The following is a 24,273-nucleotide window of genomic DNA, read 5'->3' on the forward strand; positions in this document are numbered from 1 at the left end:
ACACCTCCACACACACAGGCACGCATGCACACACGCACGCACACTTTCTGAACTAAGCATAAGATACCTAAGTAATCAACAAGTCGCATTATACAAGTAATTAGTAACAACAGTATGCGTAATGTAGATATAGGCTATCTTTCGTTTGTTTGTTTTTTACAGGTAATTAATTGTGTTCTTCAGTATGAAATCCATAGCAGATAATGACAGACAAAACAATAACATAACCGCTTTAGGGCGAGCGCTTCTGTTTGCAGTGCTTGATCGACGTGTTGAGCCACTTATTATATTGACATTCAAGACGGCACACACCCACGTACAGTACAGGCACATATACGGCACATGCACATTGCACACAGAATTGCACACACTTTACACATGCACGCCCGTGTGCACGCACGCGCACACACACACACACACACACACACACACACACACACACACACACACACACACACACACACACACACACACACACACACACACACAGGGGCGTCACAAGGGGTAGGAAAGTGGGACTGAGTTACTAGGGCCCAAGGTGGAGGGGCCCTATAGTAACTTTAGCTATTGAAAAATAGCAGATATACAAGCTAACAGCGCGGCACCGAGTGCCGCGCTGCAAGCTTGTAGATCTGCTATTTTTGAAAAGTCGTAAAAATGTGTGCATGTGTGCAAATGGGGGGGGGGGGGGGAACTAAATGTTTTGAGATGGGGGTCTAGCTGTGGCCAAATACATATCATCTTGGGGGTCCTTCACATGAAAACGTTTGAGCCACCACTGACATAGAAACATAAAGTTTCTTGCACACATTTTCACGATTTTTTCAAAAATAGCAGATCTACAAGCTCGCAGCGCGGCACTCGGTGCCGCGCTGTGAGCTTGTATATCTGCTATTTTTCAATAGTTAACATTCATGGGGGCCCCGCAGTGAATCCTTGTACCCAGGGCCCAGAATTTGGTGTGACGCCCCTGGACACACACACATGCAGGCGAACGCATCCAGGGAGTGTGCTCACAGGCAGAGACTCCTGAGCCATAGCAGCACGTACTGTAGCTGTAGAAATAAAGAGGCCCTAGACTGTGAGAGAGAGTGGAGAATAGCAGCGGCTGTCTGGCAGACAGTTTTCCAGGTGGCTGAGCATCCTTTGTGCGTGACAATGGAGTTGGGACCGACGTGAGAGAAGGGTGTAAGACACATGTCGCCACAGCTGTGGCTTTACTTGAAGTACTGTGTATGTGCATTGTGTACGTTGAGAGAGAGGGAGAGGGAGAGGGAGAGGGAGAGGGAGAGGGAGAGGGAGAGGGAGAGAAAGAAAGAAAGAAAGAAAGAAAGAAAGAAAGAGAGAAAGAAAGAAAGAAAGAAAGAAAGAAAGAAAGAAAGAAAGAAAGAAAGAAAGGGAGTGCTAGATAGAATGTGAGAGAAAGTGGGGGGGTGCAGTCTGAGAGCATTAGAATTTTGCTTATGTGAGTTGCTCTTGTTTGTACTCCCCTGCCGTTACCAGGTGAGAAAATGACTTCTTCACTTTGTCTGAGGGGAGGGAGGCTTCATAAAGTACCAGTCAGACAAGGTCCTACACACAAGGCCAAGGGTAATAAGAACCCAGGGCTGTGCTGTGTGTGTGTGTGTGTGTGTGTGTGTGTGTGTGTGTTTCTGTGTGTGTGTGTGTGTGTGTGTGTGTGTGTGTGTGTGTGTGTGTGTGTGTGTGTGTGTGTGTGTGTGTGTGTGTGTGTGTGTGTGTGTGTGTGTGTGTGTGTGTGTGTGTGTGTGTGGCTGTGTGCGCACGCGCTTGTGTTGAATCAACGCGGCAGAAGTAGCGATTAGGCGCCCATGTTCCCCGACAGCCTCCCCTGTCGACTTCGCCCGTCTCCTCGATAAATAAAACCTGTCGTTGTATCTGCCCCCGATGGTTTGCTTCTACCCGACCCTCTCTAGACGCTGTGTATTAATATGCATGCTAATGTACCTATTTTATGGCTCAACAGTTCACATTCACTTTAAAATCAATTATCCATCTGCTGGAGCCGCGTGTGGCTGCGAGGGGCTTAAGCGCGTATTAATTTCAAGCAAACATACATGCGACTCTCTCTAACACAATAAAGATAAATGGCTCGATTAGCCGCCGTAAACAAAAAGGAACGCCAGAGAGGCCCTTTAATGAGTTTTCGGCATGTAAGGAATTACTGTTCCCTAAGTAATGAGCGGTGTTGGAGTTTTCATGCAAATTGGCAAACAGGAATGTTTCGCTGCCCCGCTTTTTGAATTTCATTTAGATAAGGGGGCGTCGCGCGCAAGGGAGCGCAACGGTTCATATCGGCCCTCCTCTCACACTTCTTAAGTCTCTCTCTCTCTCTCTCTCTCTCTCTCTCTCTCTCTCTCTCTCTCTCTCTCTCTCTCTCTCTCTGCCCTCTTCCTCGCTCTCAAACTTTCCTCCAACTTTCTTTCTGCACCTGACAACAGTAGTTGGAACCCTGGAACTTCCCGAAAGTGCTACTAGGCGCTAACCTTCAACAATGTCCACGGTGCTTGTCCTTTAAGCTACACTCCTTAATATAAGAAGTATTACTTCTCAGAGAAAAAGTTGGACCACTGAATAGAATAGAATACGACGAAGTCCTCTCCTCACCACATGAGACTCTGTGATGTCCACATCCAATTATTCTCCATTCACAGAGCAGGCCAGATGAAATCACATATTCATAATTTAATATAGCTTCAGTTTCCCCCTCATTTAGCTCTGCAATGTTCTGCTGGAAGTGTGTGAGAGTGTGTGTGTGTATGTGTGTGTGTGTGTGTGTGTGTGTGTGTGTGTGTGTGTGTGTGTGTGTGTGTGTGTGTGTGTGTGTGCGCGCGCGTGTATAGAATTGCATGTGTGTAAGACAAGGGTGATGGCCCTGAGACAAAGAGGGCAGCAGTGATATTCCGTGCATGAATATCAGTGCATATTTCACACCAGCCAACTCTCTGGCTCCACCATGTGAGGAATAATGCTTCGTGGAGCCAAATTGAAGGTGTGGCCGACCTATCCCCGAGCCCCCATTAGTTAACAGCATTTGGGATTGGGCACCCGGCATCAAACGATTTATTTGCTCCAGTTGTTTTTGGCAGACGATCAATCTCTCTGTTAATTATCTCTTGTCACTAATGCAGGGTTGGGGGGGGCAATCTCTCTGTGAGTGCGTGTTTCTCCACAGGGGGTTATGTGGTTCGTGGGTGCTGCTCTTTGCATGTGCATGCCTGTGTGCGTGTGGGTGATGGTGGCATCAATCTGTGAAAGTCCTCTTCCACTTATGTGGAGTGCTTCAGCAGACTAGGGCCCATTGCAGAGCTGCTCTGGTGTAAAGCTCCCCATCCCAACAGTCCCTTATGTACTCCCTAATGACCGTTTGGCAGCTTGCTTTATCTGAGTGGAATTCATTCATATAAACACAGTTCTCTGGACTGCCAGTGTCAGTGTGCTGCTGCCAACGCTCATACAGTAGGGGAGTCAGAAGGCATGGGTACCAAATTTCAGTACCAAGCAGGAACCGATGAGGAAATGGTGGTTCCTGGGTACCCCCAAAAATATACACTGCCCTGATCTAATTAAGAAAGAAAAAAGAAAAAAGAATCTAGCCTAAATTGTCTCATATCAAGCAAATTAATCTGCCAATGGGGTAAGCATTTTCTTCTTGCTTAAAACTAGCAACACATTCCTTCAAATGAGAACTGAGAAGACTAAAAATAAGACTAATATTATGCTACAAACAAGGATTTCTTTACTTTCTTGAAAATCAGTTTTTGCAATATAGACACGCTAGAAAAAAGGGGGAAAATGTGCTTGATGATTACATTACATATACAGAATATTTCCCAAGACGTATTTGACTATCTGTCAGGACCTGTCTAACTTAAGCGACTATTTAACTTGTATTCCTACACACACACACACCCACAAGGCAGGGTTAGATGCTAACGTTGTGAGTACAGCCAGGCAGGCATACAGATATGGACCGTGGAAAGCGTTCTGAAGTGTGGCTTCTTATAGCAGAGAACCCAATGAAATGGGGAAAGTGCAATACATGTGGAAAGTTAATTGGCGCTAGGAAAGGTTCCATGTCTGGTTTGTTGGAACATAAAGACAGCGTGGCATTCATTTGAAGTGTTTGGTCTCCATCGTGTCTCAGGCGTAGAGGTATGGTCTCGTTTAGACTCCAAAACTAATCCAAACGATACCCAACCCTAGGCGTCAGAATGGACTTCCATGTTTCATACAGTAGGGGCGTCAGAATGGACTTCCATGTTCCATACCGTAGGGGCGTCAGAATGGACCTCCATGTTTCATACAGTAGGGGCGTCAGAATGGACCTCCATGTTTCATACAGTAGGGGCGTCAGAATGGACCTCCACCATTACAGTATAGGGGAGTCAGAATGGACTTCCACCTTACATAGAGTAGGGGAGTTTGGAATGGATGTCCAGGGAGGCTGGCAGAAGGTATTGTCAGTGTTACAGACTCAGTTAGTCAGTGTCAGTTAGCACCACCTCTGCCCCTCCCCTGCAGCTGTGGACCCAGCCCGATGATGAAACGGTGTCAGTGACTGCCTTCAGGTTAGGGAAGTAAGATTTATTCTATGGCAGTGAGGCTTTCAGATAACAACCAAATGGAGTCGCCGTTATGGGGGACGGGGCTGTTTAGGTTTCACTCTGTTTCTGGTAACGACCATTGGACTGGCATACTGTATCTAATATGTGACCCAGTGCATATTAGGCTGGAAACCTAAAAAGTGATTTTTGTGACTTCCTGTTATTACTTTATTTACCTTTGTCTTGCTGTATTGTCATTATTGCTGTTTTGTTTTTATATCTTGTTGTGTGAAGCACTCTGAGCTGCATTTTTGTAAGAAGGGTGCTATACAAATAAAGTTTCATTCATTCATTCATTCATACTTCCTGTGTATGAATGTGAAATGTTGTGTATGATCTATCTAAGAGCCAGCGATCTTCCGTGTGCACAGTTTAGCTTGGGAATATTTGTCGCTTCATGTTGAAACAGGACGGTATACTGGAACAGAATTAGATCAATGATTGACTATGTGGCCATTGTGAACTTGTTGAAGTGGAGTATGAAACCCACCTTTCTATTGTACTGCCCATTTTATCATGATTTAAGAAAAACACTCTTTGACAAAATGTAGGTCTGTCCCTGGATAGTGATATAGTCAAAGCGTCCATGGAAAAAGATGTCAAACAAAGACGTCCAGGAAGTGAAGCGTTACAAATGGATATTTTGGGACACATGCTTTTACCAAGTCTAACTGTTTGGCCGTGTATACTGTAGTAGATGTACCGTGTGCAGTCAGTCAGTGCGGTGAAAATAGACAAGTGACGGATTGTGGACATAAAGTTTAGGTGAGTGAAATTCAACATGGTGTTTTTTGTTACACATTTCCCTGAGTTTTGTGGGGAGAACCATAATGGAATTGCAGCACAAAGTCTCCCTCCCTCATTGTCACTGCGGCCATCCACTGAGATCCCCGCTCTCTCCATGCACAAAAGGGAGATTTTTCCTCACCTTCAGTTCAGTCCTCCACCTATTCACATACACAATGAGGTCTGAGATAGGAGTCTGGCTAGAGATTACTCTAGACAAAACATCTTTTGTTACATTTTGATTACTATTCTTGTTCTAAAACAACAGAGAGACTAGCTGTTCAAGTCTCGGTCTGATTAACCACTTGAACCCCAGCCTAACACTAATCCCTACTGTGTTATAAAAGGGAGAACATTTGGAAAAATTACCAGATCCGAAGCTCACGACGCACCGAGATGCGCTGTGAGCTTCTATTTTCGTTGACGAGGTTTGATCTGGAGGAAAATAGGATGTAGGGTTTAAGTGTTTAAGGACGATTGTCCTATGACAATAATAGCATTGTATGCAGTGAAAATGTCTACATACAGCCATTAAAGTAGCCTGGCATATGATTATAAGTTGTACTGTACATCATCTCCACTGTCAGATTTCTGTCATTCAAATGTCTCCGTAATACGCAAAGTCTGATTGTTAATTGCTTGTGTCAATTATGTTTATATCACCAGTCAATCAAGGGATTTGGTTGAGTTTTCTCTGCCCCACGCTCACATTGCCAGTGAAGGGAAGTTAGGCGATACAGGCAGTGTATGGTTTCCAGTAGATGTGTCTCAAAGCAGGAACAGCGAATAACAACCAAATGTACTTCACAAGAAAAACATTGGTGTAAGAAATTACACCAATGAACACAGAAAGATATGTTTTAATATGCTTATATCAACTACAATGCATCTTTCACCAGTTGCTGTTTCCTGGTCTCACAAACAGAAAGGATGCCAGTGCAGCAAGCACTCAGAAGACGCACACGGTTTGGCAGTGACACTGACTGATATGTGCATCGATAGTTGACAGGTGACTCAGTTGACATATTCCAAGTATAGGGATACAAAAAATGAATAAAAAGACCTCTTCATTCCGGGGAAGATTTCTGTTCATCCCAAATACATATTTTATCGAACCCAGGAGAACAGGACTGTGTTAGTCTTGAACCCTAGCTTGTTCCATTGACTGACGCGCACCACGTTATCATGTGGTCCATCACATGATACAAAGATGTATTTTCAGCTGAGAAAGAGAGTAAATCTGGATTTCTCTTATCATTATTTTCAGATAAACACATTTCTATAAGCTGTACTCCCAAAAAACTTCTATCGATTACTGACCCCATGGATATTCTTTAGTTTTTGTCCCATTCCTAAGCCAATAATTTGATGACCAGCAGTGGTTCCCTATAGCAGTGGACCCCCAAAATAATCATATTTGAACTTGGGACCCAAACCCTTCACAAACACTTGGAATTGTAGGAGTTGGCATTACATTTAGTTTGACTTGATCTGTTCCATTGTGAAAATAGCCGATTTACATGCTCACAACGCCTCGCAACGCAAGGCGTTGTGAGCATGTAGATCTGCTATTTTCACAATTTCATACACTAATATCTGGCAATTTGACCAATATGTTAGACCAGAAGTACTAAAACTGAAACGAACACGTCATTAAAATCATTAAATTGTCACTTGCAGATACCATGTATACACTTACTGTATGTTGGTCTGTTGATTTTTGAGTGAGAAAACAATGTTAACATTTAGCTAAACATCTGGGGACCCCCTAAAATAATTTGGGGACCCCTCTGGGGGTCCCGACCCAAAGGTTGAGAACCACTGCCCTATAGAGACACAAAGAGCCTGATTTGTTCCCTATGGCGACACAAAGAGTCTCCTCAAAGTATTGGCTTTGGAATGCAACAAAAACAAAATAATATCCATGAATTCAAGTCTCCATGGGGTGAGTAATCAATAGAAAAAAGTCATTTTGGGGGTGAACTATCCCTTTAATAATCACACAAACACTCCCTCACTCACAGTGGTACTCACTCAGCATGCCCATGCCCAGCATGAAGGCATCCATGGTGTAGGGTAGGCCCCTGGCCCGGCCTCGCGTCCCCGGGGGAAACATCACTTCCTTAGGTTGGGCCTTCTTGCATTCTACCTGTGGAACACAGATCACAAATCAATGTTAACAGAAGCGTTTTTTGTTCCAGGTTACGTCCTCGACGTGTCAGGTGACGTCCAGGCAACCCCTAATTGGTGATCGCTAGGCCAGCGAACAGCGCCTTCCAGCGTCAAAACACCAAACTTTCTAAATGTGTCCAGTGGCAGGCAATGAGTAAACTATGTTTCCATCAAGAGTCCAATGAATTTTAAGCAAATGTTTGAACCATTATAATTTTTTTAAGGAAAAGAAAATAACGAATAAGCCGGGGACTGCCCCATGGTTTGAACTGCCATTGGCCCGAACAGGTTAAAATTCACCAGGTTAGCGTTCACCAGCGTTAGTTTTACTGAGGTTAGGGTTAGGGTTAAGGTTAGGTTTAGGCATAGTTTTACTGAGGTTAGGGTTAGGGTTAAGGTTAGGTTTAGGCATAGTTTTACTGAGGTTAGGGTTAGGGTTAAGGTTAGGTTTAGGTGGTCGGACCAAAGGGAGTTCGAACCAACGCAACGACATGCTACCGAATAAGCCGTGATTTCAGGTACTGTAGTGACAAACATAATTCACCACTGTTCTTCATTTTGATGAGGTCCTGCTGCCGCAGTTTATCACATTATTACTTTACTGACAAAATGTTTATAACTCATATAATAACTTGTACCGATATTTGAGTAATTTCAACTAAACCTATTTACAATTCATGTTTTTTATGCAATATTTGAAAACGTGCAAAAAAGTGCTTAATGGAAATATGACTATTGCTAGGACTTGAGGACAGAAAAAAAGAGAGAGCAATGCACACCGTGGTCTATACAAGGTGCAGACTCAGGATAAAGCAACATGAAAAAAGTCCCATAGCCTTCATAGGCTGAAACATTGGCCTATAAAGCTTTTTCTCTTGTTTCTTTGCTTGGTAACAAGATATGTTTAGAGTGGAAGGGCATATTTTCATGTAACTCAGAGGGAATAAGGTTAGGAGACGGCCCAAAACAAATGATTATGTTTTGGGTTGAAAGAGTTACAACTAAGTCAAGGTCACAATTGAGAATAGATGGGCATGCTTTCACGGAACTTGGTGGAAATAATTCAATGTGACAATCAATGCCCAAACTTCATGAAATTTGGTGATCAGTCTGGCTGCCTAGAAAAGGGACACTAAGGTTCACGTGGTTAATTATGCATCTGGGCAGAACAGGACAGCTTGTGGCACTGGACAGGTTTTCCTATCATTTCACTGCATTCAGAAAAGAAAGGCAGGAATGTGATATAGAGAAATGTCAAACTGGCAAAGCACAATGTTGCTTCATTCCCTCCCAATCCCTCCATTGCTGAAATCGCTGCGCGCACGCGAGCGCACGTGTGTGTGTGTGTGTGTGTGTGTGTGTGTGTGTGTGTGTGTGTGTGTGTGTGTGTGTGTGTGGCTTGTTGCCTTTATGTCTGTGTATGTTTGTTGAAGCGAACAAGGGATGTTGGTGGGGGGGGGGTTCTGTCTTCGGGCAAAGTTTGCCAAATGTTCTCATATCTCTCTTCGTCTTGTCTCTCGCCTGCTTCTTATCACCCAGCCGAGACCACCCTGCCCGGGGGCACTATTAGCCCCCCTGCAAAGGCAGGATCTCTCTCTCTCTCTCTCTCTCTCTCTCTCTCTCTTTCTCTCTCTCTCTCTCTCACACACACACACACACACACACACACACACACACACACACACACACACACACACACACACACACACACACACACACACACACACACACACCTCTCACACACACACACACACACACACACACACACACACACACACACACACACACACACACACACACACACACACACACACACACCTCTCACACACACACACACACACACACACACACACACACACACACACACACACACACACACACACACACACACACACACACACACACACACACACACACACACACACACGTATACACACACACAGGGTGATATACCTTCAATTCACACAAACACCAGCCATGTATATATATCACATAACAATCACACGCCTCACAGTTGTCCAGTTCTCGATCAATCTCATGCACGCGTGCAGCTACTCGCACACATGCACACACGCACGGCCGACCTCTGCCTCCGCCTTTGAACGCCCCATGCGTGACTGACACGGCTCTTATCAGGCAGCGAATCAAAAATCCTCATTTTGTCCTATGGAGTGTGCCAAGGCCATTTGCGTAAGGTCAGAGAGCCTTTGTTTCAACGGCTCTGCCAATATCATCATTACGCCTCGATCAATATGCCAGAGGGGGGGAAACACAGTGTGGCAAAGGCCACTTTACCCTTCAATTCTCCTCTTTAATTAAACACAGTAGCCATTGCTGGAAATGACCCATCGGGTGGGCGAGGGGAACGTGGCTGTGGGTGTGTGTGCGCTCCAGGGGCACCCAGCGAGATCCTGTGCCCGAACGCTAATGGGTGCAGATGTGGCCACTGTCCGTGATGGGGGGTGGCATCATCAACAAAAGGGCCATTTTAAGATGCCTAAACAGCCTGTCCCATGATGTTACTTTACTAACTACCAGACGGGGGAAATCAGAGCTTAATGGAAACATCAAGGAGGGTCCCTCAGCCTCACAGGTGAAGGGGCTCGCTGGTTGACTGGCTGACTGGCTCTCCTCATTACAACATGAACATATAGTCATCAACCAAGATAGAAACTAAAGCATTGGTGGAAAAAAGTACTCACATATTTTTTACTTAAGTAAAAGTATCAATGCTGCAATGTAGAAATACTCCCGTTACAAGTAAAATGACCAGAATTCAGAATGTACTTGAGTAAAGTATGAAAGTGTTGTTATCAAAATGTACTTCAAGTACCAAAAGTAAAAGTACAAAATGTTTGAAAATATAGCAGATCTACAGATCGGCTATTTTCAAACAGCCTAGGTATAAAATAGGGCTAAAGTGGTTAGTGTATGTTTTTTAATATTATCATTTATATCTAGAAAGTAACTAGTAACTAACGTTTTCAAATAAATGTAGTGGAGTAAAAGTACAATATTTGGATTTGACATGTAGTGGAGTAGAAGTAAAAGTACTGAAAACTGGAAATACTCAAGTAAAGTACAAATACCTCAGAACTGTACTTAAAGTTATACCATGTAACTTTTTTTATAAAACAAATCTTAAAATTGTCCTAACTGTTAAATCGCTAAAGTTTTAGAACCCCCACTCCGTTATTTTCAGCTTCTAAAGCCTTCTCTTTATATGTTTTCTATGATCCCTACCGGGGACCGGTTTTCGCGGAAAAATTGCGTCATCACACTACCGGCCAATCACAGCGAGGGTTATACACTGCCGGCCAATCACAGCGCATCTTGAAGTGGGGTCGCTATGGCGGCCATATTTGTAGTCGCCCGTGTGTCTCTTTACTCAAAAGGTAATCTCGCCTACCAGGCAGGGTGAAGTAGCCCGTTTCTCCGGAATGCCTGAACGCACAGGAACCAGGGACCCCTCTAAAGATAGCTCTCGGCGTTGTGGAGGCAGACGCGGGGGTGTGAAGGTACGAAAAACGGGCGAAAGACCAGGGTTGTCAACATTGGACTGTCAGAATCCAGGAGATTTATTTTTGGGGGGCGCGCGGAACTCCCCAACCGGGGTCTGGGGGGTCCTCTCCCCAAAACGTATTAATAGATATTTTTTCCTGTGTTCTGTTGAATTTTGTGCATGTTTGATACATTTATCAGGCTTACTTTACTAGCATGGGTACAATTTCAGCCTTAAAATGCCAAATGTTGTTGTACAGATTTGATGACTGAAGCAAAAGGACATCTTTAATAATGATTTCTCATCTTTAAGTCATTACTTAAGTGAATATCTGTATGATCTTTTTTGCATGCATTGCCCCCACCCCTAAAGCGGGGGGTCTGGGGGTCCTCCCCCAGAAAAATTTTAACATAGTAGATGTAATTTCCTGTGTTCTGGTGAATTTTGGGAGTTTGATACAAAATCCAGGAGAAATCCAGGAGATTTGCCAATCCAGGAGACTCCCAGGAGAGGGGTTCAAAATCCAGGAGACTCCTGGGAAATCCAGGAGAGTTGACAGGCCTGGCGAAAGACGCGGACGCGACCGCGGTTTGCTGACCACTAGTTGTGCATCTTACACAGTATAGCTTTAAGTACAGTACTTAAGTAAATGTACATAGTTACTTTACACCACTGAACTAAAGAGACTGTATGTGCAGGCATTGACACTAAGGCTTGCCCACCTGCCCCAGGCAGGTAAATAAATCTTTGGGGCAGGTGAAGTTTACTTTCAGGTTGCCCAGACCGGGCAGTGCTTGTTTAAGCGGGGACGCAACCGTCTACAAACACAACACGAGATATCTGTATAAACACCTGAACGTGGCCAGTGCGCTCTGTCTTCTGGTTTGTGGAATGTAAAATAAGAGCACTGTTTACCTATAAAGTGCTGTTTTCACTTTTGCTAAAAATATAAAATAGGTGTGAACCAATATATATTCAATCATACAGTAGCTATGTAGGTATTTGGATAACAATTTAGATTTAATTGCACAGCACTAGAAAGTAAAACAAAATGAGTGTTAAATTGAACGGTAATTCAACAGTAATTCAAATGTTACCTATCATGAACGATTTGATTAACTTTTCGGGCAAGTGGGCATGACCTTTGGTGGGCATGACCTAAGTGTCAACCACTGATTGTGGGGGTGGAGAGGTCTAGGTGTGGGACAAGACCTACTGTAGGACAGATAGGCAAACAGTTAGGCAGTCACGCATCCATATGTGAGAGGGTGGGGTGTCAGTGGGAGGGCTTTAGATTGGCAGTGCTGGCCCAGAGGCCACAGAGTGCCTGGATGGGTCCATGGCACGTGGCAGACCCCTGCAGGAGCAATTACTGCGGGACCAGTCCATGGGGGGCCGAAAGACATACTGGAACACAGCAGACAGTCTGCAGTAGTCAGTCAGGAAGACAGACACACGTTCAGCCTGCCACCCCTTATTGACCTTTCAACTGCTCAGCCCCTGGATGCTCACAACGTACTTCTAAAAAGATACACGATACATGTATGCACACAGTAAGGTAACTCAGAGGTGTCAATTGGGTATGGCAGGGTATGGCAGCTGCCATACTTTGGCTACAGGGGAAAAAAATAAATGTACTTCTTAAATTAAATTCATCATGCCTGTTGCTAAGGTATGGCAACATGACTGGTGTCTTGCAGTCATGTTGCCATACCTTAGCTTTTGCTGAACTGACGCCACTAAAGTAACTGTGTCAGTAGTTGAACGATGTGGTGCTGGCAGTCTTGTAAAGTAACTAAATACATTTACTTACAGTACACACACACACACACACACACACACACACACACACACACACACACACACACACACACACACACACACACACACACACACACACACACACACACACACACAGTGTAGCACAACATCGTCACTGTTTTTGCTTGTGCTAATTCTCTACTGTCTTTTCCCCTTGCCCCGTAACAAAGCCTATCCGTGTCCTCTGAGAAAATGGTTCCTCAGCCAGGGACATAGACAGTGTGTGATTGCCATTGCTAACACAAAGTCAGGGAGAGCCAGTCTGTCTCTCAACACTGCCCGGTCTAGGAGCGCTGCAGTAGCCGGGGACAGTCAGGTCAACCCTCTCGCCAGAGACCCAGAGAGTGCTAATTTTAGCGTTTTTGCCATTTCAATAAATAAGCATAAACAAACATATTCACATGAACAATGTTGATGTAACAAACAGATTTGTGTGGAAATGTATGTTTTGTATACACAGATTTATATATAAAAGGCATTTTCGTGTAGAGTCACTTCCTAATTTAGAGAAAGGAAGTTGGTGCGGGCTGCGGGCAGAATATAGAGAATATACAGTAAGTAAAGTAAGTAAAAAATCCACTCGTCCGAGACAGTTTGCCCTACTGGCCCCCAAGCTGTGGAATAAACTCCCTGTCGCTCTTAGAACAACGGACTCACTTGCTACCTTTCGCCGTGGACTGAAGACTCACCTTTTCAGACTCCACCTAAAGTTAAAACCCTTAGCACTAATGAAACACTCAATGACCATATATGAAGCTAGTTAGCATTTATTTTTTAGTTTTTTTTAGTTTTTTTAGGATCCTTTTCTTTAATGCTAATATTGTTTTTTAGATTGATATTCATATGCATATGCTATATTGTTGTTGATATTCTGACATGTTATCTTGTTTATTATAGTGATGTATTATCTGCCTTTTTGTAAGTCACTTTGGATTAAATGCGTCTGCTAAATGCCTAAACTGTAAACTGTAAGTACAGTGGTGCTGGTACTGCAGCTATCAAACCAAAAACTGCAGTAGTGAATAATACTCTGCTAGCAGGTTAGCCTGCCTCTAATGGGAAATGTGATGTTTATCTAATTTAGAAAATTTCTCAAGCAGCGCGACTGAACATAATTCTCCATCTGCGAGGACGTGTGAAGACTCATTGTGACCAACGTGGGGGCACATTATTAAAAGCCAGCAGGCATAGTCAGTGTGTTGTGACTAGCAGAGCGGAGCCTGGGGAGTTTGTGTACAACACCCCGGCAAAAACAATGAAAAGCTATTACTGAGTCGGTCAACATGTGAATGATGAGCATACAGTAAAATCCTCAGTGTTAATTCAACACAAAGAGTGCAAAAAAGGATTTTTACTGTGCATGAGAACAGAAATGTAGGGCAGTTGGATCAGTCCCCAAGAGAGACTAGACTGTATTCTCTCTTGGGGATTGATTCAACTGTACCTATTTTTTTTTTTTCGTGCTATGGGTGGTATTAATACATTTTGAATAAATGTCACCGCCAGGCCGAAGCCGAGGCTAATCTTCGGCATCGTTGGGCCGATCGGGGCAGGGACGTGCTGGGCCCCTGATTCAGCCCAGGAAAAAGAGTTTGCGAGGCCCTCATTTTTGCGTTGACGGGTGGAAACCTTGTATGTCCAAAACCGTTTGTTTTGTATTTATCATTTTAAAAATGATTTAAACTAGTCAAAACAGCCAATCTAAGCACACAACGCCTCGCACCGCGAGGCGTTGTGTGCTTGTAGATCGTCTGTTTTCACTACTTTTGTGCAACAGCCTTGTAAAAATGTATAAATTGGAAACTTGGAGATACAAGGTTTCTGCCCGACAGTGACGATTTACTTTGTTGGCCGCCCAGCCCCCAAAATGGAACGAAGGCCGACATTTTCATTCCCGGCCTGGACCGGCCGGGAATGAACCGGCCGTTCGGGAGTTGTCCCGCTTTTCCCAATGCCCAGCACGTCCCTGGATCGGGGTGAAACTGTGAACGCACGCTCCCTGGAGGCCAGAGCAGCACAGAAAGAAATGACCAAATCTTTCAGTTATAGCGCCACCAGCAGGCCGTTTTTATTTTATTATTTTTTAAACAAATTTTTGGCTTACTTCCACAGATTTCGCCCAAACATTACGCAAATCGGTACACATTATCACTAGTCATGTGATCAAAGCAGATCTGTCCCATTTGTCGTAATGATTGCCTACGATTGGCATCTAAAGTTTGAATCTTTGTGCAGTAACTTCATCAACAGTAATCCATCCGGTGATGTAAAGTAACTAAGTACATTTACTTAAGTACTGTACTTAAGTACACTTTTGAGGTACTGTATTTGTAGTATTTCCAATTTCCAATACTTTTACTTCTACTCCACTACATCTGGGATCCAAATAGTGTACTTTTACTCCCCTAAATTTATTTGAACACTTTAGTTATTAGTTACTTTGCAGGTGTAAATTATAATATTATAAAACAAACAATAACCCACTTTAAGTATATTTGGATGCCAATACTTTCGTACTTTTACTCAAGTGCATTTTGAATTCTGGACATTTACTTGTAATGGAGCTACATCTACAGTGCAGTATTGATACCTTTACTTAAGTACAAAATGTGAGTACTTTTTCCACCTCTGAATCCGTCAACTTCTACAGAATCCACTCGCCTCTAGAATGATAATTCCAAACATTGAGGGTCAACAATAACCTACCTGACCATGGCGGAGGAACACATTGTCTAGTTGTAACTGCAACCGTATGTCCGTCTCCTGTCATTTACCGCAGTGTTTCTCAAACTTACAAACGTATAGTAGACCTATACATTTCAAGATCTCCCCTTAACTCTAACAGTATACAAATGGAACCAATTTGTATACTGTTACAGACTTTATGGGTCAATTTAGACCCCATAAAGGAACCCACAAAGTCCCTGGAATCCACTTTGAGAAACACTGATTTACAGTGTAAGTGGTTTAGTCATCAAATGCCAGAAACAGGCCAAACTACACCACTCTGTTTACAATGACTACCGGTAAATAAACTGTATGCTTCCTCAAATGTCAACACAATGCCACAAAACATCATATATTAGATCCCCGACTCAATATCTGACAACTGGTGCAATTTGAACAAGGGTCAAAGGTCAAGGTTAGTGACGCGTCTATGCCCACCTCTAGGTTTCACTTGTTCAGCAGGGTGCAACTGCTGACTAGAGTTACAGTGTTTCTAACCTGCTTATAGAGCGGCTGCAGCTGCAGAACATAATTTATTCTGTAGTTTATATTTTATTGTTGAGTCACCCTCTCTCTCTGAGAACATTAGAGTTCACACATTAAGCTATATCACAGATTTCACATTTCCAATTCAAAGCCAGGAAGCTCACCCTGAATCAGAAAGGGGGAACAGATAATCAGCACTTTCTCTGCGGGGGGAAGCTTCCGTTCAGAGAAAGGGCTTACGTACCATACCAAACCTCTTTGGCTTGAAATGTGCTCCCCAAAGCACATTTCCTTCAGTTTAAGAGAAGGCTTTCTCCCGCTCTCTCTCTCTCTCTCACTGACAGGGTTGATAAGAGCAGAGAGAGAGGGTAGGGGTGGGGGGCTAAAAAGAATACTGCTATTTGTGCTGAAATTGTGTAAGAATTAGGACAGCTCTGGCACGACAAAAGATAATGACTACATCCACAAACCTAACAGTTTAATAATCATAACTTGCTCCAATTCACAGTCAAATCAATCTAACACCTATATCTGAATATCTGATTAAAAGAAAGGGACCGCAACCAAATGAAATTTAAACCAAACTGATGCAACAATTCAACAAGAGAGGATTTAGTGCCAACCCATGTTACTTCTGAGAAACAAAGGAAAAGCGAAACTGCATTGTTGATCTATGTGTTCGGAATTAAACAGAAAAATAATTCATGCTCCATCGCACGACAGCGTTGCTTGCCGAAAAGAACAGTTTCTTTTCTTTTCTGTCTTTTTATTTCTTTATATTCGAGCAAGTGACATCATTATACAGAGTATTAATTAGGCTTCACAATGAATACTTGAATGTTTTAGTTTTTGGTTGTCGTATCTGCTTGGATGAGAAGAGTCTTCTTCAGGCTCCACAGGCGTTGTCAGGGATAACAACAGAGACCTCGCTGGCAACAGGCTTATCTCACCAAACTGTCAATCAGAGGAATCTCTTTCACAGTCGCGTTGCCTCCACCAAATTATATATGCTCCGGTAGACACGGCTGTGTATCTATATGCCACCAGCTCCTATAGATGACACCAAGGATAATTACACAGGGTCTCTGCTCCAGGCGGCGGGTCTGCGTTCCTAAACACTCTCCCAAGGAGGCAGCTAGCGGTGGTGGAAGCGAGCAGCTATCGGTACGCCACACAGATAAGTACCTCTACCCAACTAGATGAAGACAGAAGACAGCATTCCAAACAACATGCAGGCCTACGTAGTCACGATTATGAAATTTTACATGACGATTAATTGTCACTCAAATAATTGTGATTAACGATTTAATTGTGTTTTTGTCGGTGACAATTACATTTCTGTTTGGCTTTTAGGCTTTGAAGTTGCACATAGTAGATATGGCACATAACCTAAATATACAAAGAAATTACTGACATATTTGACAACTTTATACTTAAAAAAGAACATTGATAGCTCACATTGATAGCTCACAAGCTCACAGCGCATCGCATCGCGTTGTGAGGACTGACCTCACAACTTGAAATGGCTTGACCTCGTCCAAGCCATTTCTTTTCACCTGCCAGGGACATAGCGTGTGTTCTTGGCCAGGGGGAGGCAATACAGAGACCAGAATTACTGCATGTTTTTTGTGAGGGTACCTACCCTTGGTGACACAGGCAGAACATGCAACTCCACATAGAAAGGTCCTTTCGCCAACCCCACCTAGAGTATAGGCACTGATGACGCAGAGGAGAGAACACGCCCCCAGCGCCCACAGCAGCATCCCCAGCGGGACTCGAACCCAGGACCTTCTAGCTGTGAGGCGACAGCGCTACCGACTATGCCATCCATGGACGTGCAGAAAACATTAGAGAGGCAGGGGCTGAAATTCCTAAAAGGGCACTTTTGGAGGAAACATCAAAAATAGCAGACCTCCAAGCTCACAACGCATCAACATAAGATGCAGCATTCAAGTTCAGGAGAGTCTGGACATGGCAATTATCTTGAATGCTGCCTTCAGGTATGGCATGGAAAGGAAAGGGGGGCATTTGTATTTCTTCCACCATGGTAAAAACTGCATTCGTGGTCTGGAGAGGGCACTTTTCACAGGCGGGTAATAGGGCTCAAGTCCCCTTTGATGTCTATGTGTGCAAGTGTCTGGCACCACCATGCCCCTGCGAAAATAACATTTCTCACAAGCTCACAGCATGTCGTGCGAATGTGCAGCAAATGCTTCCATTTGTACACTCTCTGGCCCAATGTTGAGAACCATTTAAGTGCACTAAAGTGCGTGTGCGTGAGACAGACAGACCTTTTCTGTCTGTCAGGTGGAAAAGGTTTTTTCAACTCTAAATTATATGGTAAAATCTAATAGAGAATTTGACCCAGCATATTGCAGGGCTGTAAAATATGAATAAATGACATAAAAACACAAAGTACAGTATGACAGTGAATACTAGTCAAGCATCAGAGATAGGACTACTATAGGATAGAAAAATATGAAAATGTACAAATGAATTTAAACAATTACACAATGAGAAATTGAATTCAATTAGGTAACCAGAAACTGAACCTGATTTTAGGGCAGAGGTCCTTATATGGACCAAACACTCTATAGTAACTAGTATTATCAGAACATAGACCCATTTTGTTATTATTGGAATTAAATGAAATCACTTACCCTACCTTTAAAGGGCCAGTTCACCTCTGAGACAACCATATCTTATTTTATTGTTGTTTGGGACATGATCAACACAATCCTGAGTTATTTTTTGTGTTCAATCTGTGTTTTGAGATATTTTGGTATTTCAGCATGAATGATGATGCATTTTGCATCATATGAGTCATCAGGTTGCATCATATGATGCAAAATGCATCATCGCTCATGCTGAAATACTAAAATATCTCAAAACACAGATTGAACACAAAAAAGAACTGTTGATCGTGTCCCAAACAACAATAAAATAAGATCTGGTTGCCCCAGAGGTGAACTGGCCCTTTAAGTGGTCGGATGGGTGGGCCACATGCATTATTCAGGGCATGTATATTTATTATGGTCAATTAATGTGTGCAGGCTTGGATGAATGGAACTAATGTGTTATAAATGAAGTTCCAATTTATCTGTATCACTAAGAAAACTTTTTTTTTCCTTAAATTCATTGTTTAATTATGATAGTTATTTTATTATCAAAATCTTTTTTTGCCCATTATTTGGGGGCCCACTTGCAACATCCTCATGGCTCAACAGTGGGCCCCAGACCACAGGTTGGGAATCGCTGGCATACATGAACGCTGAAGCATTCTACTGAGCAGTGGTGGAAAAAGTACTCACATTTTTTTGTTAAGTAAAAGTATCAATACTGCAATGTAGAAATACTCTGCTACAAGTAAAAGTCCGGAATTTGATTGGCATCAAAATATACTTAAAAGTACCAAAAGTACAAGTAAAGATATTTGAAAATAGCCGATCTGCGACGCGTTGAGCTTGTAGATTGTGTATCAAATAGCCAAGGTATAAAATAGGGCTAGAGTGGATTAATGTATGTTTTATAATATCATCATTTATATCTGCAAAGTAACTACTGTAGTAAATAAAGTTTTCAAATAATTGTAGTGGTGTAAAAGTACAATATTTGGAACCCGAGATGTAGTGGGGTAAACGTAAAAGTATTGGAAATTGGAAATACTCAAGTAAAGTACAAATACCTCGAAAGTAAGTACTCTTTAGGCATACATGAACATTGAGCATGTTACTGTGTAGTTGGAGTGTGTGTGTGTGTGTGTGTGTGTGTGTGTGTGTGCGTGCGTGCGTGCGTGCGTGCGTGCGTGCGTGCGTGCGTGCGTGCGTGCGTGCGTGCGTGCGTGCGTGCGTGCGTGCGTGCGTGCGTGTGTGTCCTTCCGAGCAGCTGCAGTGCAGCGCTGGCAGAGTGACTCATCAGACCCTCGTCTGTCCTACACTCTCACTTCACAACACAATGACAGGCTCTTTACACCCCCGACAAAACCCAGCTATAGTAGCACTGACTTCCACACTGTTCACCACTGGCCCGACATGCAGTGTTGGGGAACTTAAAGTTACATGTAACTAAGTTATGTAACTAAGTTACATTTTGCTGTAACTTGCTGGTAACTGAGTTACATTCATATTTCTGTAACTCATCAAGTAACTGAGATACTTTTTGGGTCATGTTTGGCTCAAGTTACAAGATACAGACCCGTGGCCAGCCTAATCAGCGCTCTCTGCCAGCTCTCTCGAATGCGCCTCTCTCCACTCGCGTGCATTTTTGCGGCTTTTGGGGTGTTTTTAGTCGGGTTTGGGTCGGTTTGGGTGGCTCATTAACTGTTGATTGTAGATTGTGCTCTAGGCTGTTGCCTATACCGCCTATACCTAGCCACGGCACTGACAAGATACAAGCGAAGTTATAGTTTTACATTCAAGTTTGGTTAAGATTGACGATCAAATGTCATGTAACAGTTTAATTAATATGTATAGCAAAGGTGTAGCTATCACTATACAAGGCACCAGCCTTTTTCTCTCTCTTTTTTTTTTTTACAGTTAAGTTACAGTTTTACAATTGAGATGTGATCAAATTGACGATCAAATGTAATGACTAACAGATCCTCTTTTTTGGTGGAATTTTATTTTAGGAATACAGATGTTTACAAAAGAAAATGTCAACCTTTTTAAATACAAGTATACTTGTTTGAGAGACATATTTCTGCTGGCATGTGACTTTTTTGGAAAAAGATAAAGGAACTGAAGTATTTTTTTCTATGTAACTTGAAGCTTTACAAGTAGAAACATAACTTTATCAATGGTGAATTACTTGTAACTGTACAAGTTACGTTTTCAAAGTAACTTCCCCAACACTGTCGACATGGCTAAAGAATTGCATCGATGAGATATTATAAAGGCAATGAGTAACTGGGTGTAGACTGTGGAACTGTCAGTACATACAAGTCATACATTCAAGCTGTAAAATGGGCCAGTAGAAGACCATTCTAAACGTGGGCACTTTGAAGAAGCTATGAAAGTGTAGCCTCGCGTGGCCAGACCGACTCATCATCCCCCTCTAAGCAACGCCAGGCTAATGAAAGTGAGGTTAAGAAACTGGAGGTTACGTTATGTAACCATAGTTACTTTACTTCTGGGAGAAATATATTCCCCTATGGGTTTGTCGCTGCCTAGCCGCGCAACAACAGAGCTACACACATATACTCCCGGACGATCCTATTGGTCGGGAGGGTGTGTCCATCAAACGCCATAAGACCCCCCCTACCGGGGTACTTAAGCACCGGGCGGACTATAGTACTTCCTCTATTGCTTCTCTGCTTCGCAGCAACAGATGCTCACACGCTACGTTAACATTAGTTAATATTCTACAGTTCATAACAGTTTTCAACTTTAGCCTTAAAGCTATTTCTGTATTTAAAAAAATAGTGTGAAAATTCTCGCCTAAACCTGTATGACCCACCACCCCGACTATATGGGGATAGGGATAAAATATGCATGCCAGGTGGAAAGTTGTTAATTCCTCCTAAATGACCTCGGCACTTGAGGAGTCGCGTACGCGAGGTTAGACTAACATGCCAGTACCGCCTCTGGGATTCCCAGCAGTATATTGATATATGGCGCTCCGTGCCCAGGTGCTGCGATCTGTACACACACTCGACAGCGCGCTCGCCCGATCCATAATGCGCTAACGACGAAACAAATCATTATAACTCTGGAAACACGACGGCTAAGCTCAGCCGAGCTCAGCAACATAAAACCCAGATCAAAATGTGTGAGCTCATTTCCTCCTCAGGGATGAGGGAGGAAGCCCTGTAATGCTTGCAAGGTGTCTGTCCTGACACACACACACACACACACACGCACACGCACGCACGCACGCACGCACGCACGCACGCACGCACGCACGCACGCACGCACGCACGCACGCACGCACGCGCAGGGTCGTCACAAGAGGGGGATAAGTGGGACATGCAGGGCCCAAGGTGGAGGAGCCTTAATTATTTTATACTTTAGCTATTGAAAAACAGCAGATATACAAGCTCACAACTTGTAGATCTGCTATTTTTGAAAAGTCGTGAAAATGTGTGCAAATCTTTGAATATATGTATTTTTTAAGCAAACATTTACAACTCAAATTTTGCTTCTGGGGGGTCCTTGGAACTCAATATTTTGAGATGGGGGTCCGTGGCCAAATACATATCATTTTGGGGGTCCTTCACGTGAAAAAGCTTGAGCACCACTGACATAGAAACATAGGTTTTTTCAAAAAACCTTAGAAGGAATTTTTCACGATTTTTCAAAAATAGCAGATCTACAAGCTCACAGCGCGGCACTCGGTACCGCGCTGTGAGCTTGTATATCTGCTATTTTTCAAAAGTTAAAGCATAAAATAATTCATGGGGGCCCGCCGTGAATCCTTGTACCCAGGGCCCGGAATTTTGTGCGACACCCATGCACACACACACACACACACACACACACACACACACACACACACACACACACACACACACACGCACGCACGCACGCACACACACACGTACAGTGTGTTCACACACAAGCTGCTTGCTTCACACGCCAGATGAGCTCTATCTAAACGGGAGAGAGAACGCTGTGCGTGGACCGCTAGCCGCTTGTCAGGCCCTTCACTTTCACCGGCCCATAGTGGGAGCAGCGTTATGACCACACTATAGCCTACATCAATCTAGACCGCCATGGGAAAAGGTCAGCGGCTACAAACCACCGTATTTGGAGAGAGAGAGAGAGCGAGAGAGAAAGAGAAAGAGAGCGAGAGAAGAGAGAGAGAGATACAGACAGACAGATATAAAGGGAGAGAGAGAGAGAGAGACAGAGACAAAGAGAGAGAGAGAGAGAGAGGTGCTCCACCTAGCCTGAGGGCGTAAGCACCCTGAACTTAACACCCAGACATAATTCATGGCAACTTGAATTAGATTACACGGGGATACAGGGGGGTGCCCCTCCCCCGTACATTATTGATACACTTACAACGATTTGGCCTGACACAGTAATTTATTTATTTTTTCCCTCTCTGTAAAGGCACACGGCGGGGGGTGGGCAGAGAGAAGTGCTGTCAGAGGCTATTTACGCCTCGAAAAGAGAACATCTATTTTCACTGCCGCCTCTGCGCTTTGTGGGGAGGCTCTGGTGGTGTCTGTGTGTGTGTGTGTGTGTGTGTGTGTGGAGTGTGTGCGTTTAGGATTGGAGGCGTGTGCATCGCTGTTGTTAGTGTGTGTGTGTGTGTGTGTGTGTGTGTGTGTGTGTGTGTGTGTGTGTGTGTGTGTGTGTGTGTGTCCTTGCCGCCGAGTCATAAAGGGGTCTCTCGCGCCAGGGCTGGGGAACAATTGCCTACCTAGGGGGGGAAGGGGGAAAAAAATGGAAGGGGAGAGGGGGAGAAGGGGGAAGAAGGAAAAAAGAGGAGAAAGAGAGAAAGAAAGAGAAAACGAGCGTGGAAGGGATGAAAAATGCAACAGGCCAGTGTTCGTGTGCATCTCCCCAGTGATCTGTCCAAGTGGTTTATGAGTATATATGATAGATTCATGAAAATTGTGACTTTTGTCGATTTTAGGTATGGTTGGTGAGGATCCGAAGGTCGTGGGTTTGATTCCCACCTACGCCGGGTCAGGTGTTCGATTCCCACCTACGCCATGCAAAAATAAAACTCAATGAATGAAAGAAACGTCCTCATTGTTTTAACCATCTCTAAATGGACCACAAAATCAATTTTCTCACCATCATCTAACCTATTTGTACTATTGTATTACTACAATATAACATGTAGGCCTACGATACATTGGCACATATTGACAGATGCCTGTTAAGTATAACCCTTGTGAGACTGTACTTCATTCATAGATGTATTGTACATCTATTTATATTCACTGGTGATAGACGTACACAGTATAGATGCATTTATATATTCACTGTACATTTTATGTATTGTTATACTTATAATTATTATTATTTTATATAATTATATAACATAATAATTATTTTCTCTTATTCAGAGATCCACTGCAAATGCAGATCAGTATTTATTTCATCTTGGTTTGGAACAAATTCACTTTGTATTTCATTCATTCTAACTAATGCTGCTGACATTTCTTTTAAAATCGTACTCTGTATGAGTTACAACAAACAA

General features: G+C 43.4%; 1 protein-coding gene across 15 annotated transcripts in view; it reads right to left on the reverse strand.

Annotated features, from left to right (window-relative positions):
• Positions 1 to 24,273, reverse strand: part of LOC308289316 (RNA-binding protein Musashi homolog 2) — a 421,115-nt gene that overhangs the window by 75,064 nt on the left and 321,778 nt on the right. For 8 of the 15 annotated variants that reach the window (XM_080730979.1, XM_080730989.1, XM_080730983.1 and 5 more), the window contains exon 9: positions 7,434 to 7,560. In XM_080730979.1, coding sequence (XP_080587105.1) covers positions 7,434 to 7,560 — 127 coding nt within the window. The remainder of the gene's footprint in view (positions 1 to 7,433; positions 7,561 to 24,273) is intronic. The other 7 variants (XM_080730980.1, XM_080730981.1, XM_080730990.1 and 4 more) reach the window with 1 other exon arrangement.

This window comes from Nannobrachium achirus (genome assembly GCF_963921795.1).
Source record: "Nannobrachium achirus genome assembly, chromosome: 8".
Classification (NCBI taxonomy): Eukaryota; Metazoa; Chordata; class Actinopteri; order Myctophiformes; family Myctophidae; genus Nannobrachium; species Nannobrachium achirus.